Here is a 15,739-nt window from a genome sequence, read left to right as displayed (position 1 = left end):
GTATACAATATTTTTGATTCAACAATATAAGTAATCTAGCAAGAATTTAATGACTTAAGAACAGAAATGATAGCCTTAATTATTACCCAACTAATAAGTCCTTTAGAATCAGTACATCCAGTGACTTTATTTTTGTTTCAGAGAATGGAACAGAAGTAGATTCTGTACCACAGTTCTAATGCCTAAACCAGGTTAGAAAACAGTTGCCAGGTACTAACTGAGAGTCACTAATTAGTCCTGTAATTTTATTTCAACAAAAACGTTCTGTTCTTTCTTTGTTTTAAGGTACTGGAGCAGCTGAGAAAGAAAAAAATGAGAAGTTTTAGTTTTGAGCTACAGAAAAGCAAGATGATTTGTATTATATTTATTTGACATTCATATACACAGAAACAGAATACTGTCACATTCCACAAATGATAAACTATTTTGCTGAATTAAGATATGACAGAAGAAAGCTGACAAAATGACCATATCATTAAGGAACTGAAAAACTACTCTCTGATCATTAGGAAGTTAGCTGAAAAACAGAATACTTACTTCTCTGATTCAAAATCTCCCTGTTCTTCAAATTTTACAGTGTGCCTCATTAATCTCCATTGCTTAATATCGGGTGTTGGATTCCAGAAAACCTCTAAATTATCAGTCTTTTTATCAGTAATAAAAACTTCACTATCCTATATTTAAAGACATTAAAAATTAATTTAGAGAATTATATTTAGAAGGCAACTGTATACTACAGTAATATGATGGTGATAATTTCTTCTGGTTACTTAATCCTCCAGTTAAACATTTTTAAAACAAATATAACTAGAACTTTTCCAAAAGCCCCAAGTTTCTTATAATTTTTATGAAAACATTAAGATCAAATATGTAATACTAGTTAATACAAATAATTTGGTTGACTATCCAGTTTGTGAAATTTCACAAGTTTTACTTAATAAATTTCAATCATTACATGCAAAACCTCAATAAGCATCTCCAAACTGTCAAAAATAGAACACAGTATTTGTTATAACTAAAATGAAATGCTGTTGACTATCCATGGATTCAATACACACATACACATAAACACACACACACACACACACACCCCTGAAAGAGCCTTTCCTCGCATTAAAAATTTGAGATCTATCTCTATCGAATAATCTATCTAAGACAGGGTCTTGCTCTTTTGCCCAGGCTGAAGTGGTGCTATCTACCTTATCTATCTATTTTACCTATCTAATCTATTTGTCTATTTATCTTCTTTTCTCTCATCTCTATCTTATCTTATCTTATCTTATCTTATCTTATCTTATCTTATCTGAGACAGGGTCTTGCTCTCTCACCCAGGCTGGAGTGCAGTAGCACAATCATGGCTCATTACAGCTTCCAACTCCCAGGCTCAAGCAATCTTCCTCCCTCAGCTTCCTGAGTAGTCAGGACAGGCATGCACCACCATGCCCAGCTAATTTTTTTTTTTTTTAATTTTTAGTAGAGAAGAGGTCTTGTTATGTCACCCAGGATGATCCTCCCGCTTCAGCTTCCCAAAGTGCTGGAATTATAGTAGTGAGCTACCCCACCCAGTCAGAAATTTTGGTTTTTAAAAATGACTGTTTTATGCTTTTTCCAGAAGATGTTAAGATTTAAGGCAATTAATTTTTTTTTCAGAGTGTATGTGGCCACTTAGTGGAGTCCCTAAATACAGCTTCACTTTCTCATGTTTCTCAACATTTTCTGCTTATTGTATGCAGAAAGGAGCATATACTGAGTGCTCACAGTGAGGGCATATCCATGCAATGCCATGATTCTTTTTATTCATTTAAGCTCCTTTTAACAAAATTACATAAATTTGGATCTAGGTTAGCAAAGAAGTAAATAAAAGCCATTGCTCTCATATACCACTATATCCTTTCCATGTTCCACTGAAAGGAATATAACTCTAATTGGAATTATGCCTCTTTCTTCTATGTGAGAGGCAGTAGAGTGCTATGCATAAAAGCACAGCCCTGGAGCCCTGGCTTTAATTCCTGTTCCACCACCTACTTTGAGCAAATTATGTGAACTCTCTGTGCCTCAGTGTCTGTCCTCTTCTGTAAAATGGAGACAATAATAAACAATAATAAAATGGGCATGGCAGCTATAAACTCTCCTCGTAGGGTTTTATATTATAAATACTAAATGAGTTACAATGAGTAACATTCTTAAATAAGGATTACATAGTAAGTCATATTTAAGTGTTAGCTATTTCTACTGATTTTAAAGTTTTAGAAAGAGAAAATATTACATAAAATTAATTACTGTTGATAACAAATCAACACCAAAAACCTGCTATTAAAAGCTGAAGCTTATGTTAAATAGTAATGTTTTTAGCAAACAAGTAAGTTTTAAATTTTAAATGTGATTGTTATTTTTTTCCCACAGAATAAAATTATTTTTGTAAAGCTCATATATGAAATACTTACCCAATGTCCTTCCAAAGTAGCTAGGACTTCTTTTCCCAATTTAAGTCTTCCTGATATTTGATTAACACAGTCGCTACTCCCTAGGAATGGCTTTTAAAGGAGAAAATGTTAAACACTTTACTTTTCACTTATATTTACATATAATGTAAAAAAAAAAAAAAAAAAAAAAAACCAACAAAAATTACTGGTATAGTTACAGTGCTCTTGAATGCACAAGCAGTAAAAAATACTGACTCAAATTTTAATTAGAAATGTTTAATAAGAAATTTGAATTGCTGTTATGGAAAAAAAACAGGTTAAAAACAGACTATATTAAATCAAACTAAATATATTAAGAAGGATCACACTGATACAACTGACTCATGTCTTGTGTACTCTCAAATCCTGCATCCTCATCTAACTGTCAAGACAGAGCCCTATCAATGTGACGTTATCTTAAACAATACCAACTCAGTAAACCTAAGGGAATTAACGATCTAGTGAAATACGTGACACTCCTTCCTTAAAAAAAAAAAAAAAAGGAAAATACATAGCTCCAAAAAATAAAATTGGAAGGAATATATTTTGAGTTACTATAATGCCTTACTGATGTCTGTCTTTGGAGACAAAATTTTGATGCTCCAATATAATAAAGGCATCATCTATACTTAAGAACTCATTCATCATGATCTCCAAACATTATCATCACCATACAAGCAAAAATTTGCCAAGGTGAAAGAGAAATAAAATAAAAGGCATTGCATCAAATAATATTTAAGAAGCCTTTTTTTTTTAGAGCAAAATTGCTTATCAGCTGGATATCAACATAGGAGCAATTTAGTAGTAAATACCACATAGCTCACAGACATTTTTTGTTGTTTTTTTTTTTTTTTTTGAGATGGAGTCTCGTTCTGTTGCCAAGTTAAGAGTGCAATGGTGCAATCTTGACTCACTGCAACCTCTGCCTCCCGGGTTCAAGTGATTCTCCTGCCTCAGCCTCACGAGTATCTGGGACTACAGGTATGAGCTAATTTTTGTATTTTTAGTAAAAACGCGGTTTCACCATGTTGGCCAGACTGGTCTCGATCTCTTGACCTCGTGATCCAAACGCCTTGGCCTCCCAAAGCGCTGGGATTACAGGCGTGTGCCATCATGCCCAGTCCAGAAATATTTTTATCTGAACATAATATACTATTGTTTAGGAACAATTAATTCACATTAGGGTCTCAAATTTCCCTTTCATTCTGAGGCAGACAAAATTTTCCAAAGATGGCCTTGACAATATGTACCCTCTCCTCTCCAGCCCACATGCTCTTCCTCAAGGAGATTTTGCTACTCTCTCAATGAGAAGTGGAGTCTATATTTCTTCACCTTAAATTTGGGTGGTCTTACAACTTTCCAAATAATAGAAGATAGTGGAAGTGATATAATTTGGCTTCTCAGGCTAGGTCATGGAAAGCAAATATAGCTTCTGCCTGGCTCACTGGGGCACTTGCACTTGGAAACCCAAAACTACCAAGTAAGAAGTCTACTTTGAGGCTGTCACATGGAAAGACCATGTATACAGGTGCTCAGATTAGCAGTCCTAGTCCTTCAGTCACCCTAGACCAGGTATCAGATATGTAAATGATAAGCCTTCAGGTGATTCCAGTCCCGAACTGTCAAGTCACCTATGGCCTACAAAGTCTTTCTGAGACCCCAGACATTATGAAGTAGAGACAAGCCATCCCCAATATGCCCTGTCCAAATTTTTGACCCACAGAACTCATGAAGAACAGCACACAGCTATTTTTAAGTCTGTGAGTTTTAGAGTAATTTGTTACATAGAAATAGTGACTAATACAACTGTGCCTTAATTTACACAGCTAGACTGCCAGATGATACATAGCTTCTGGCATTTGGTAAAACAATCCTTTAATTTACTAAGAAATTTCTATCCAATCACGTTTTAAATCTCACCTTCCATATAATGCCCACAGTTTTATTAATAAAAATGAAAAGCAAAAAATGATGTCTTTGTGTTAATTTGAATTTTCCAAGACTGCTATCTTAGGCTATCCAAAGATATTCACCTTGGTTGGCCCTTATTCTTTAGATGCACTTGTCTTTGACCTGACATAATTGTGTTCTCACATTTAGTTCCGAATTAGGAAATACATGGTGCCCTTTATTCAATATTTATTGTACAACTCTCCTTTAATTAGGTGATACCTACTATATTCTCTACTAACCTTTAGTTTAAATTCAAGTATTGCACTATATCCAGTTTTTTGACATGTAATATTGACTGTTCCACCAAGCTCCAGTGTCATTGTGCCGTAAAGAATTCCTAAAGGAAAAAGATTTGACAAAAAATTGAAGACGATCTAGTACATGGGTCATAATAAACAGTTTAGTAATCTAATCTCCTTTTAAGAGAAACATAATTCAAGGTTACTCTGTCCCACTCAAATGAAAATCTATAATATAGACATAAAGTTGGTTCCATAGGATATAAATAGATAACTAATTCACATTATGTGCAGATTCCATATCTGTAAACTCACCTAATCAATAAAATATCAATACCCACAGCGCTTCTATAGTCATTTGGAGACATATGCAGAGTAGAGAAAAATTTGAGTCACCCGATGTACACATTCCAAGCTGAGGCTGAGCAAGGCAACACTATTGTTTCAGTGCCCACATTGTTTTAAAAAAAAAAAAGTGTCCTTTTTGCAGTGTATTTAATACCATATTTTTCACATTTTTGTACTTTTCGTTGGTGGTTTTGCTGTTTAAAATGGACCCACATGTAGTGTTGCAGTGCTGTCTAGTAAGTGTAAGAAGGCTGTAATGTATCATACAGGGAAAATGTGTCTTAAAAGCTATGTTTAAGCATGAGCTTTAGTTCTGTTGGTTGACAGTTCAATGTTAACGAATCAATAATATATAATTAATGTTATAATTAAATCAGGTTTCTTTAAATAGAAATACATATAAAACAAGGTTATGTACTGATTGATTGGTTGATGAAAATGCTAGGACAAGAGGCTCATAGGAATCTAACCTCATACTCCCCTAGGAACAATAGCTCAGTATTTGCTAACTCAGTGGTGATTTTATATAACACAACTACTGCAAATAGTAAGAATCAAATGCATAACCAAAGCAAACAAAAAACTACAAAATAAGTTCGATGGTTAAAAGCTGGGGAAACTCTGGGTTTAACAAAGCTAAACAGGTTGTGTATGTATCTGCTGTTGGTCTAAAATGTTAAGGCAGCCTTTTTTTTTTTTTTTTTTTTTTTTTTTGAGATGGAGTCTCACTCTGTCACCCAGGCTGGAGTGCAATGGTGTGATCCTGGCTCACTGCAGTCTCCACCTCACGGGTCCAAGCAATTCTCCTGCCTTAGCCTCCTGAGTAGGTAAGACTACAGGCACACACCACCACGCCTGGCTAATTTTGTAACTTTAGTAGAGACAGAGCTTCACCATGTTGGTCAGGATGGTCTTGATCTCCTGACCTCATAATCCACCACCTGGGCCTCCCAAAGTGCTGGAATTACCACACCTGGCCTAAGGCAGCCTTTAATAGGCAATGTACAATATTATCTTTTGAGAGGGGAACAGACTATGCAATGTTTCTCATACTTATTTGGCTATGGAACTCTTATTTTATAAAACAATTTGTGAGACTAGTGACTTGGGGGAACATACCTTAGAAAACACACATGGTGAAACATCTTATTAAAACAATCATTTCATATGCTCATTCACAAACGGTTATAACTTCTTTTCTTTTTCCATGCAATAAAAATATTGCCATAAAAAATTTTCCCTATTGTTAGCTAAGTAGGGCATGGATATTTACATGGAATATAACTTTCTTTTTTCTTTTTCTTTTTCTTTTTTTGAGCCAAAGTCTCACTCTTATTGCCAGGCTGGAGTGCAATGGTGCAATCTCAGCTCACTGCAACCTCCACCTCTTGGGTTCAAGGTGATTCTCCTGCCTCAGCCTCCTGAGTAGCTGGGATTACAGGCATGCACCACCTTGTCTGGCTAATTTTATATTTTTAGTAGAGACTGGGTTTCTCCATGTTGCTCAGGCTAGTCTCGAACTCCCAACCTCAGGTGATCCGCTTACCTCGCCACCCAAAGTGCTGGGATTACAGGCGTGAACCACCATGCCCGGCCTATTTGTTCTAAATGATAGAAAATTAAAAAATATGTGTTCCTTCTCTGTACTAGCATGCTTTAAAAAAAATTTTGTTCTTATCAATTCATAATTAAAGATATTTCACTTCATGCTTACTTCAAGTATACCTGAAGCTCTAAGAATAATCTAGACTGAAGCCAGAAATTAGTCTCTTGTATATGCTGGGTTGACCTTGTATAAGACTCAACTGTCCCAAGTTTCTCATCTGTGAAATAAGGCCATATCAAAATAATCTTTTTTAAATTACACATTAAGTTCTGGGATACATGTGCAGAATGTGCAGGTTTGTTACATAGGTATATATGTGCCATGGTGGTTTGCTGCACCCATCAACCCATCATCTATATTAGGTATTTCTCCCAATGCTATTCCTCCCCTTATCCCCCACCCCCTGACAGGCCCTGGAGTATAATGCTCCCCTCCCTGTATCCATGTGTTCTCATTGTTCAACTCCCACTTATGAGTGAGAACATGCGGTATTTGGTTTTCTGTTCCTATGTGAGTTTGTTGAGAATGATGGTTTCCAGCTTCATCCATGTATCTGCCAAGGACATGAACTCATTCTTTTTTATGGCTGCATAGTATTCCATGGTGTACATGTGCCACATTTTCCCTATCCAGTCTATCACTGATGGGCATTTGGGTTGGTTCCAAGTCTTTGCTATTGTGAATAGTGCTACAATAAACATACATATGCATGTGTCTTTATAGAATGATTTATAATCCTTTGAGTATATACCCAGTAATGGGATTGCTGACTCAAATGGTATTTCTAGTTCTAGATCCTTGAGGAATTGCCACACTGTCTTCCAAAGTGGTTGAACTAATTTACATTCCCACCAACAATGTAAAAGTGCTCCTATCTCTCTACATCAGCATCTGTTGTTTCCTTACTTTTTAATGATCCCCATTCTAACTAGAGTGAGATGGCATCTCACTGTGGTTTTGATTTGCATTTCTCTAATGACCAGTGATTATGAGCTTTTTTTCATGTTTGTTGGCCACATAAATGTCTTCTTTGGAGAAGTGTCCGTTCATATTCTTTGCCTGTTATTCCTATCAACTAATTTCTATGTGTTCATAAATCGGTTCCCAAAATAGAGGATAATTACCAAAAAAGTTGTTTTTAAGATTTTAAGAAACTGGTTGGAAGGAAGGGTACACATCATGATCACACTAAACTGATGCAAAATAGCTGAAAGTTCAATGCAGAGGTAAACTGCCTGGGTTCAGATCCTGACTTGCCACATCTTAGCTGTGTGATCTCAGGCATATTAACCTCTTTGTGCTTCATTTTTCCTCTTCCACAAAAAAGGAATAATAATATTTCTATTTTATAGGAGCTGCTGAAATGATTAAATAACTGCATCAAATAGTTGGGTGCCTAGCATGTTGTAATGTTGTAAATGAAAATTATTATGTAATACCCTTATCTGTATTTTAAATAATGGGGTAAGAAGCATAATGCATTAAGAAATTGCCAAATGAAAGTGAGAAAAATCTTTAAAAGAACTTGGTACATTAAAAAATAGTAAATAAAAATTATAAAAAGGCATGGTGGTACAAACAGGTGAAAATCATCTTTAAGGATTCTGAAATAATAGTTTTGTTAAATTTGAAAATTTGCACATCAGGCAAATGTAAAGAAATTCCATTAGATAAATCAGTCTCTGCTGACAAAAGTATAAGGTCCATTACAGGTGAATTACTTCACCACAGAAATATTCAGCAAATGATAGCAATAATCTTAAATATCTGTAAACCAAGGATGCTTTCAAACAAAACGTAAGTCTGACTCTATCAATCACAAAGCATAACAAATCACAGCTACATACATTTACTTAAAAGGAAAGCTTAATATCTAACTCAAGTATAGAAAATATTTACCTTTACAATGAGCATATGGCATTGTCATTACATAATCTTCACCTCTATTCAAGAAAGTTAACCGTGCTTCTCCCTCTAATATTGCAGATAATGAGTTTCCTGAAATAAAATATTGTTTATTAGATTTCACAAAATTTATTTAACCAATTTAAAACAAACAAGATACATTTAGAACACCTACCAAACATCTACAGTGGAAAGTCTTAGAAATGTCTCAATCTCAGTGTGCCCAAACATGTATTCGTTACCTTATATCCAAAACATATTTCATTCACATTCTCATTTTTACAAAATTATTACTTTTAAAAGATACACTTATGTTCTTTCTATTTGTTTGTTTGTTTTTGAGATGGAGTCTCTGTCACTCTGTTGCCCACGCTGCAGCGCAGTGGAGTGATCTTTCGCCTCCTGGATTCAAGCAATTCTCCTGTTTCAGCCTCCCCAGTAGCTGGGATTAAAGGCATGCACCACCACGTGCAGCTAATTTTTGTACTTTTAGTATAGACAGAGTTTCCCCATGTTGGGGGAGCTGGTTTAGAACTCCTGACCTTGGGTGATCTGCCCACCTTGGCCTCCCAAAGTGTTGGAATTACAGGCATGAGCCACCACACCCAGCCTATTTTATGAAAGTTATAAGAAAGTAAGAAAACCTGTAGAATACTTAATATTAATAAAACACTGTTTCACTGTATAGCCTAATTTTCTTTTTTGAATAAAACCATTATTTTTTTAGCTGTAAGTTACATTTCTTATAAATCTCAAGCTTTAAATGCTTATAATTGATATAATAATCCTATAGACAATTTAGAAAAATAAAAATATATATAAAGCACCAAAATGCAGTTGATGATAAAATATTATGGTAATGTCTTCTAAGTTTTCTCCCGTATGCATTTTCTCTCCTTATGTTCTCAGCTTTACTGAAGCATAAATTTACATACAGTAACTGACCCATTTTAAGTGTGAAATTTGAGTTTTTGAAATTGCAGAGTCATATAACCACCACCACAATCAAGATATAGAACTTCCCATTACCCCCAAAAAGTCCCTCCTTGCTCCTGAGCAGTCAATCCTTTCCCTCAGCCCCAGGACACCACTGGCGCATTTTCAATCACTGGTTTTACCTATTCTAGATTTCTTAACAGATGGCATTACAGAATATGTAATTTGCTGTGTTTTACTTCCTTCAATTAGCACAATGTCTTTCAGGCTCATCCACACTGTTGTATCAGAATTCTAGTCCTTTTTATTGCTAGTGAGCATTCTGTAGTTGTGATATTTCCATACTAGTTGATGGTCTTTAAGCTGTGTTCAGTCCTGGATTGTTATGAATAATGCTGTGTATGCTTAAGAACATTTATGTACAAGTCCATGTAGACATCTATTTTCATTTTTCATAGGTAAATACCTAGGAGCAGAATTTTTGAGTTTATGATAAATGTATGTTTAACTCTGGGCAATAATTTCTCCCATGTCAAAAAACATTTGACCATGTGTACAGGTCTACATCTGAACTCTACATCTCATCAATTTATACACCTATCATTATGTCAATTCCACACTGTATTGATTACTTTAGCTTTATCCTAAAACAGGCAGTAAAAGACCTATCTTGTTCTTTTTCAAAATTGTTTGGCTGTTTTGGGTCCATGACTTTTCAATGTAATTTTAGAAACAACTTGCTAATATCTTCAAAAAAGCCTGCTAAGATTATGATTAGGATAGCACTGAGTCTATGGCTCAATTAAGGGAGTACTGACATATTTATATATTAAATATCTCAATATACAAACAAAGTATATCTATCAATTTATTTGGGTCTTCTTTAATTTTCCTCAGCAATGTTTTAGTTTTCAGTATACAGGACTTACACATCGTTTATTAAATTTATTTTTAAATATATTATTTGGATACTATTATAATTGGACTTGTTTTTAAATTTCATTCTGAGCTAGGCATGGTGATGTGTGCCTGTAATCTGTTACTCAGGAGGCTGAGGTAAGAGGATCCCTTGAGCTCAGGAGTTTGAAACCAGCAACACAGTAAGACACTGTCTCAAAAAAAAAAAAAAGAAAGAAAATTCCCTCTGCAAGTATTCATTTCTAGTATACAGAAATGCAACGATTTTCTGAATTTGACCATGCATCTTGGGACCTTTCTAAATTCGTTTATTGGTTATCTGAGATTTTTTTTTGTATATTCTTGAAGGTTTTTTATGTAATCTGGTATATAAATGGCTTATCTTCTTCCTTTCCAATCTGTATGCTATTTTCCCTTTAATTTGCCTAATGCATTGCCTAAGACTGCTAATACAATTTTGTATAGAAGTAATTGAGAGTAAATATCCTTGCTTTGTTCTTGACCTTAGGTGGAAATTATTCAATTTTCACCTTAAAAGTATGAAGTTGGCTATATATTTTTCATAGATGCCTTTAATCTAGTCCTAGTTTCTTGAGGACTAAGAAATAAATAGGTATTGAATTCTGTCAATCATTTCTCCATATGTACTGAAATCATACTTTCCTTCTGTTATTCTATTAATATGGTAAATTACATTGCTCATCAGATGATAAACCAATCTTGCTTTCCTCAGATAAACTCCATTTCATCATGATATATTATTCTTCTAATATACTGATCATGATACTTTTATTTATATGTATATGTCCATATAATATCCTTCCTATATGTTGATTTGTTACTAGTTAAGAATTTTTGCATGTATATTCATAAAGGATACTGATCTGTAGTTTATTTTCTTGTAATCTCTGATTTGGGGATCAGGATAATCCTGGCCTCATAAAATGATCTGGTAAGTGTTTTTTCCTCTTCTATTTTCTGCCAAAAATTGTGTAGAACTGGTATTTCTTCCTTAAATCTTTAGAAGAACTCAAAACATCTGGGCCTGGAGTACATCCTCAAAGAAAGATTTTAAATTACTAAATCAATTTATCTGATGTAAGGCTATTTTACAATTTTACACCTATTCTCGGGTCAGCTATGGTAATTTGTATCTCTTAAGAAATTTGCCCATTTCAAATTGCTGTCTCTTAATTATGACTATTTTTGCTTCATAAATTTTGAAGTTCTGTGATTAGGTACATAGGCATTTATGATTATTATGTTATCCTGATGTACTTAACCTCTTTATTTCATTATGAAATGTTCTTTATCTCTACTAACAGTTTTTATCTTGAAATCTATTTTATTAATATAGTCACTCAACCCTACTTGTACTAATACTTGCATAGTTTAGCTTTTAACTTCTACTTTCCATTTACTTTCTTGTTTATTTCTTCTTTTTTGAGACAGAGTATCGCTCTTGTTGCCCAGGCTGGAGTGCAGTGGCCTGACCTCAGCTCACCGCAACGATTCTCCTGCCTCAGCCTCCTGAGTACCTGGGATTATAGGTGTATGCCACCATGCTCAGCTAATTTTTGTATTTTTAGTAGAGACAAGGTTTTGCCATTTTGGCCAGGCTGGTATCCAAATCCTGACCTCAGGTGATCCACCTAACTTGGTCTCCCAAAGTGCTGGGTTTACAGGCCTGAGCCACCATGCCCGGCCTACTTTCTATTTACTTTCAACCTATTTGTGTGTCTACATTTAAGGTATGTTGGTCCTTGCTGGTGTATTCAATATGATAATCACTGTCTTTAAATGAGATTATTTGGGCCATTAAGACTGATATAATCATATTATTGGGTTTTGGTCTATCATTTTGCTATACGTTTTCTATCTGTCCCCTCTGATTTTTGTTCCCTGATGAGGCTTTCCTGTTTCTTTTATAAATTATTTAAATAATGTTTAGCAGCATTCCTGGCAACTATCTACTGGATTTCACAACTGTGAGAACCAAAAATGTCTTCAGACATTGCCAAATGTCTCCTGGGGAGAAAAGTTGTTCCAAATTGAGGACCACCGCTTTAGGGATTACAATATTTATCTTTAAAATGTCACAGTCAGCCAGGCAAAGTGGCTCACGCCTGCAATCCCAGCACTTTGGGAGGCTAAGGCAGGTGGATCACTTGAGGTAAAGAGTTCAAGACCAGCCTGACCAACACGGTGAGACCCCGTCTCTACTAAAAATGCAAATATTAGCTGGTTGTGGTGGTGGGCACCTGTAATCCCAGCTACTCGGTAGGCTGAAGCAGGAGAATCGCTTGAACCAGGGAGGCAGAGGTTGCAATGAGCTGAGATTGTGCCACTGCACTCACTCACAGTTAATCTTTTACCACTCTGTATAGAATAGAAAATTTTGCTGCTTCTGGGTCCGTTCTCTTCCAGGCTTTTGTACTATAGTTACATGTATTAAACCTGCATATGTTATAAAACTCAGTAGATAATGCTGACATTTCTGTTTTGAATGGTTACAGGTATTAAAAGGAAAAAAATAAGAAAAAATGTCTTTGAATTTACCCATATGTTTACCAATTCTGAAATCTTAAATTCATTCTGGATTTAATACATTCTTTCAAATTATAAAGTAACAGATTGCTCTGATATATGTAAATTGTACTGTAACACAGAAATAAAAAGGTCCACTGATGAAGCAATCCCACCCAGAAAGTGAGCCATGCACCTCATACTCAATAAAAATTTCTATAAGGGTAGAACATACATTCACAAAAGCCATTTATACAATAGTCAGGGTAGAAGAGTAGAGGGATGAAAGGTGAAATAGGGAAGAAATATATAAAATGTGAAATATATACAAACTTAAGGGAAAAAAAAACAAGCAATCACCCTCTTAAACAAACAGGATTAAAACAACAACAACAACAAAAACCAAACCAAAATGAACATCAAGAGAAATAAAAGACACCATGAAAAAATGTAACAACACAAACCAGGTTCCTGATCACAAACTCTCTTAGATACCCCTGCCACAGACTTATCTATGGCTCACCACACACTCAGGTAATCAGATGTTGGATTTCTGTTTATATATTTTATTTTTCCTTTTTTATCATAATATTATTATTTTTTTTGCTCAAGCTTATAATTCTTTGGTTGAAATTTAATTGTTCTTCATTTAAATATTTTTTTAAACTATGTAAAAGCATTTTAAGGTTATTTATGTTTTACTGGTATATAGCTTTGGCCACGATTTGTTTGAACTGTCAAAGTTTTTGTATTAAGGTTTCCTACTATAACCATTTCTCTACTTTCCCTTGTACCTGCAAACAGATTTTATGGTACGTTATTTAGTCCAGGGTTAAATATATTTACTGATTGTCCCTGGACCAGGTCTCCTAACCATACTTGGATTCTTCCTCTCTGTTCAAAGACTAAAATGGAAAGATTGATCCCTCAGATACACTGAGATGAAACACAAAAAACTGGCCAGACTAAAGGCAAAAAAAACACTTTATGCACTCAAGGGCTATAACAGGCATTCTGTCCTTTCATAAGTTATGCCTGTGATGAATTTAAACATATGTGATGAATACATAAGCCATACTTTTATTCATGAGTGGGCAGAAAAAGGCCATTATTCAAAAAAAGGTGATACTTAAAATGACAAATTCCTTGCAGAAAATAGCCCATGACACCACCTACATAAAAGCTCACCGGAAAATAATACCTCCTAGGAGAGAGTAAAGGTTGGGACAGGGGAAAACTCACCATAAAACTTGGACTTAGCCAGGATACTACCGCTAAGGCAAAATCCATCTTTTCGATTACTAACATAAAAGGCAGATATTGGTGGATGATGAGAGACCTATTAAACACAAGAAAAAACATGAAATATAAAAAGATAAGCATATTACTGTGACATTATCAAAAGTTCAAGTAAGAGAAAACATTTAAATACTGACGGTTATAATAACCAGTCTCCTGTCTCCTAATGAGACACATCCTTCTGGTATTCACATAGGCCCCTATTTATATTGTACTGAAGTTGGTTTGTATGGAAGTGATACTATGTAATTTCTGAGATTAGGTTACTAAGCACCTTCCATGTTGGGGGCTGTCTGTCTGCCTCTCTCTCAATCATTAGTTCTAAAAAGCCAGCTTTGAGAATGTGAAAAATCATATAGAGAGGCCTATATGGGAAGGAACTGAGCTCTTTTGTCAACAGCCGTTCATGATGAACCTGGACATGAATCTTCTAGCCTGGTCAAGCCTGTAGATGACTGCAAAGCTGGCTGACGGTTAGGCTGCAAGCTCATTACAAACCCTGAGCTGGAATCATCTAAGCAGCTCTCAGATTCCTGAACCTCATCATATGACATAATAAATACTGATTTAACCCATTCAATTTTGGCAGTAATTCGTTAGACAGCAATGGATAACTAATACAGTGATTACTCTTCATATGGATTACTGAATGACTGTAGGAAACAAAAACAAAACAACGTATTATTTAATAATCTAATGCTTTCAATAATATATTTACATTTTATGTTCTCTTACATGAGACAAACTAAAATCAGCATCTCAAGCTTCTTAATTTCAGGAAGAATTAAATGCAAGGTGGTATAATCACTGACATTAAAAAAATTAATATAGACAAGTTGTTTTGACCTGAAGGAGTTATCAAAATCTCTAGGTGAAGAAGATTTTTCAAAGAACACATGGTCTTCTCATTCTCCTTATACTCAAAGTGAGAAGTGCCATAATAAGAAGCCACTGTTATTCAAAGAAAATGTTGTAGTTCTCAGGTTTATGCAGACAGAGAAGACTGAAAATCATGATTACAGATGTACATGAGTTCAAATTAATGAAAGTTTAAAAACTAAAATATTTTGTCTGTATATAACAAAAAGTGGGGTATTATCGGGGAGCAGAGGGAATTAAAGAAGCTAACAATTCAATTAGGAAAATAAATATTCTGTAAAAAGGTAAATGATATAAATGCTAAAATAAAAGCTTAATGGATAATCATAAAAATAATACAGAAGTTTGAGAAGGAAAAAAATCACTGGGAGCTGGAGTCGTTCGGATCATGAAGGATAAGCGGGCCAGGTTTGTTTAGATAAAGAATAGCTAAGAAGAAATACTGGAGTGGGAGAATTAAATATAAAAATGAGGCAAGAAAGTGCTAGATCAGGTTACCTAGTCGTGAACTGCATAGATTTGACTACCGTGGAGAACTAAGAAAGGTATTAATTTGAGATAAATTTGGAAAGATATAGAGGACTTCGAATGCCAGGCCACTGAATAATTTTGTACATGAACAAAAGTTGTTTTGAAAATATGAACTCAGCAAAAAAAAAAAAAAAAAA

General features: G+C 34.7%; 1 protein-coding gene across 1 annotated transcript in view; it reads right to left on the bottom strand.

Moving 5' to 3' along the window:
* The window catches only part of OSBPL8 (oxysterol binding protein like 8), a 166,689-nt gene that overhangs the window by 21,435 nt on the left and 129,515 nt on the right, over positions 1-15,739 (bottom strand). The window contains exons 14-19 of the mRNA XM_037739302.1: positions 14,939-14,999; positions 14,136-14,232; positions 8,508-8,606; positions 4,655-4,752; positions 2,445-2,534; positions 538-674 (exon numbers count right to left, since the gene is read on the bottom strand). Of these exons, the coding sequence (XP_037595230.1) occupies positions 538-674; positions 2,445-2,534; positions 4,655-4,752; positions 8,508-8,606; positions 14,136-14,232; positions 14,939-14,999 (582 nt within the window). The remainder of the gene's footprint in view (positions 1-537; positions 675-2,444; positions 2,535-4,654; positions 4,753-8,507; positions 8,607-14,135; positions 14,233-14,938; positions 15,000-15,739) is intronic.

Source organism: Cebus imitator, unplaced genomic scaffold (genome assembly GCF_001604975.1).
Source record: "Cebus imitator isolate Cc_AM_T3 unplaced genomic scaffold, Cebus_imitator-1.0 Scaffold67, whole genome shotgun sequence".
NCBI classification, from domain to species: domain Eukaryota; kingdom Metazoa; phylum Chordata; class Mammalia; order Primates; family Cebidae; genus Cebus; species Cebus imitator.
The sequence above is the reverse complement of the archived record's forward strand: the minus strand, read 5'-3'. Positions and strand labels throughout refer to the sequence as shown.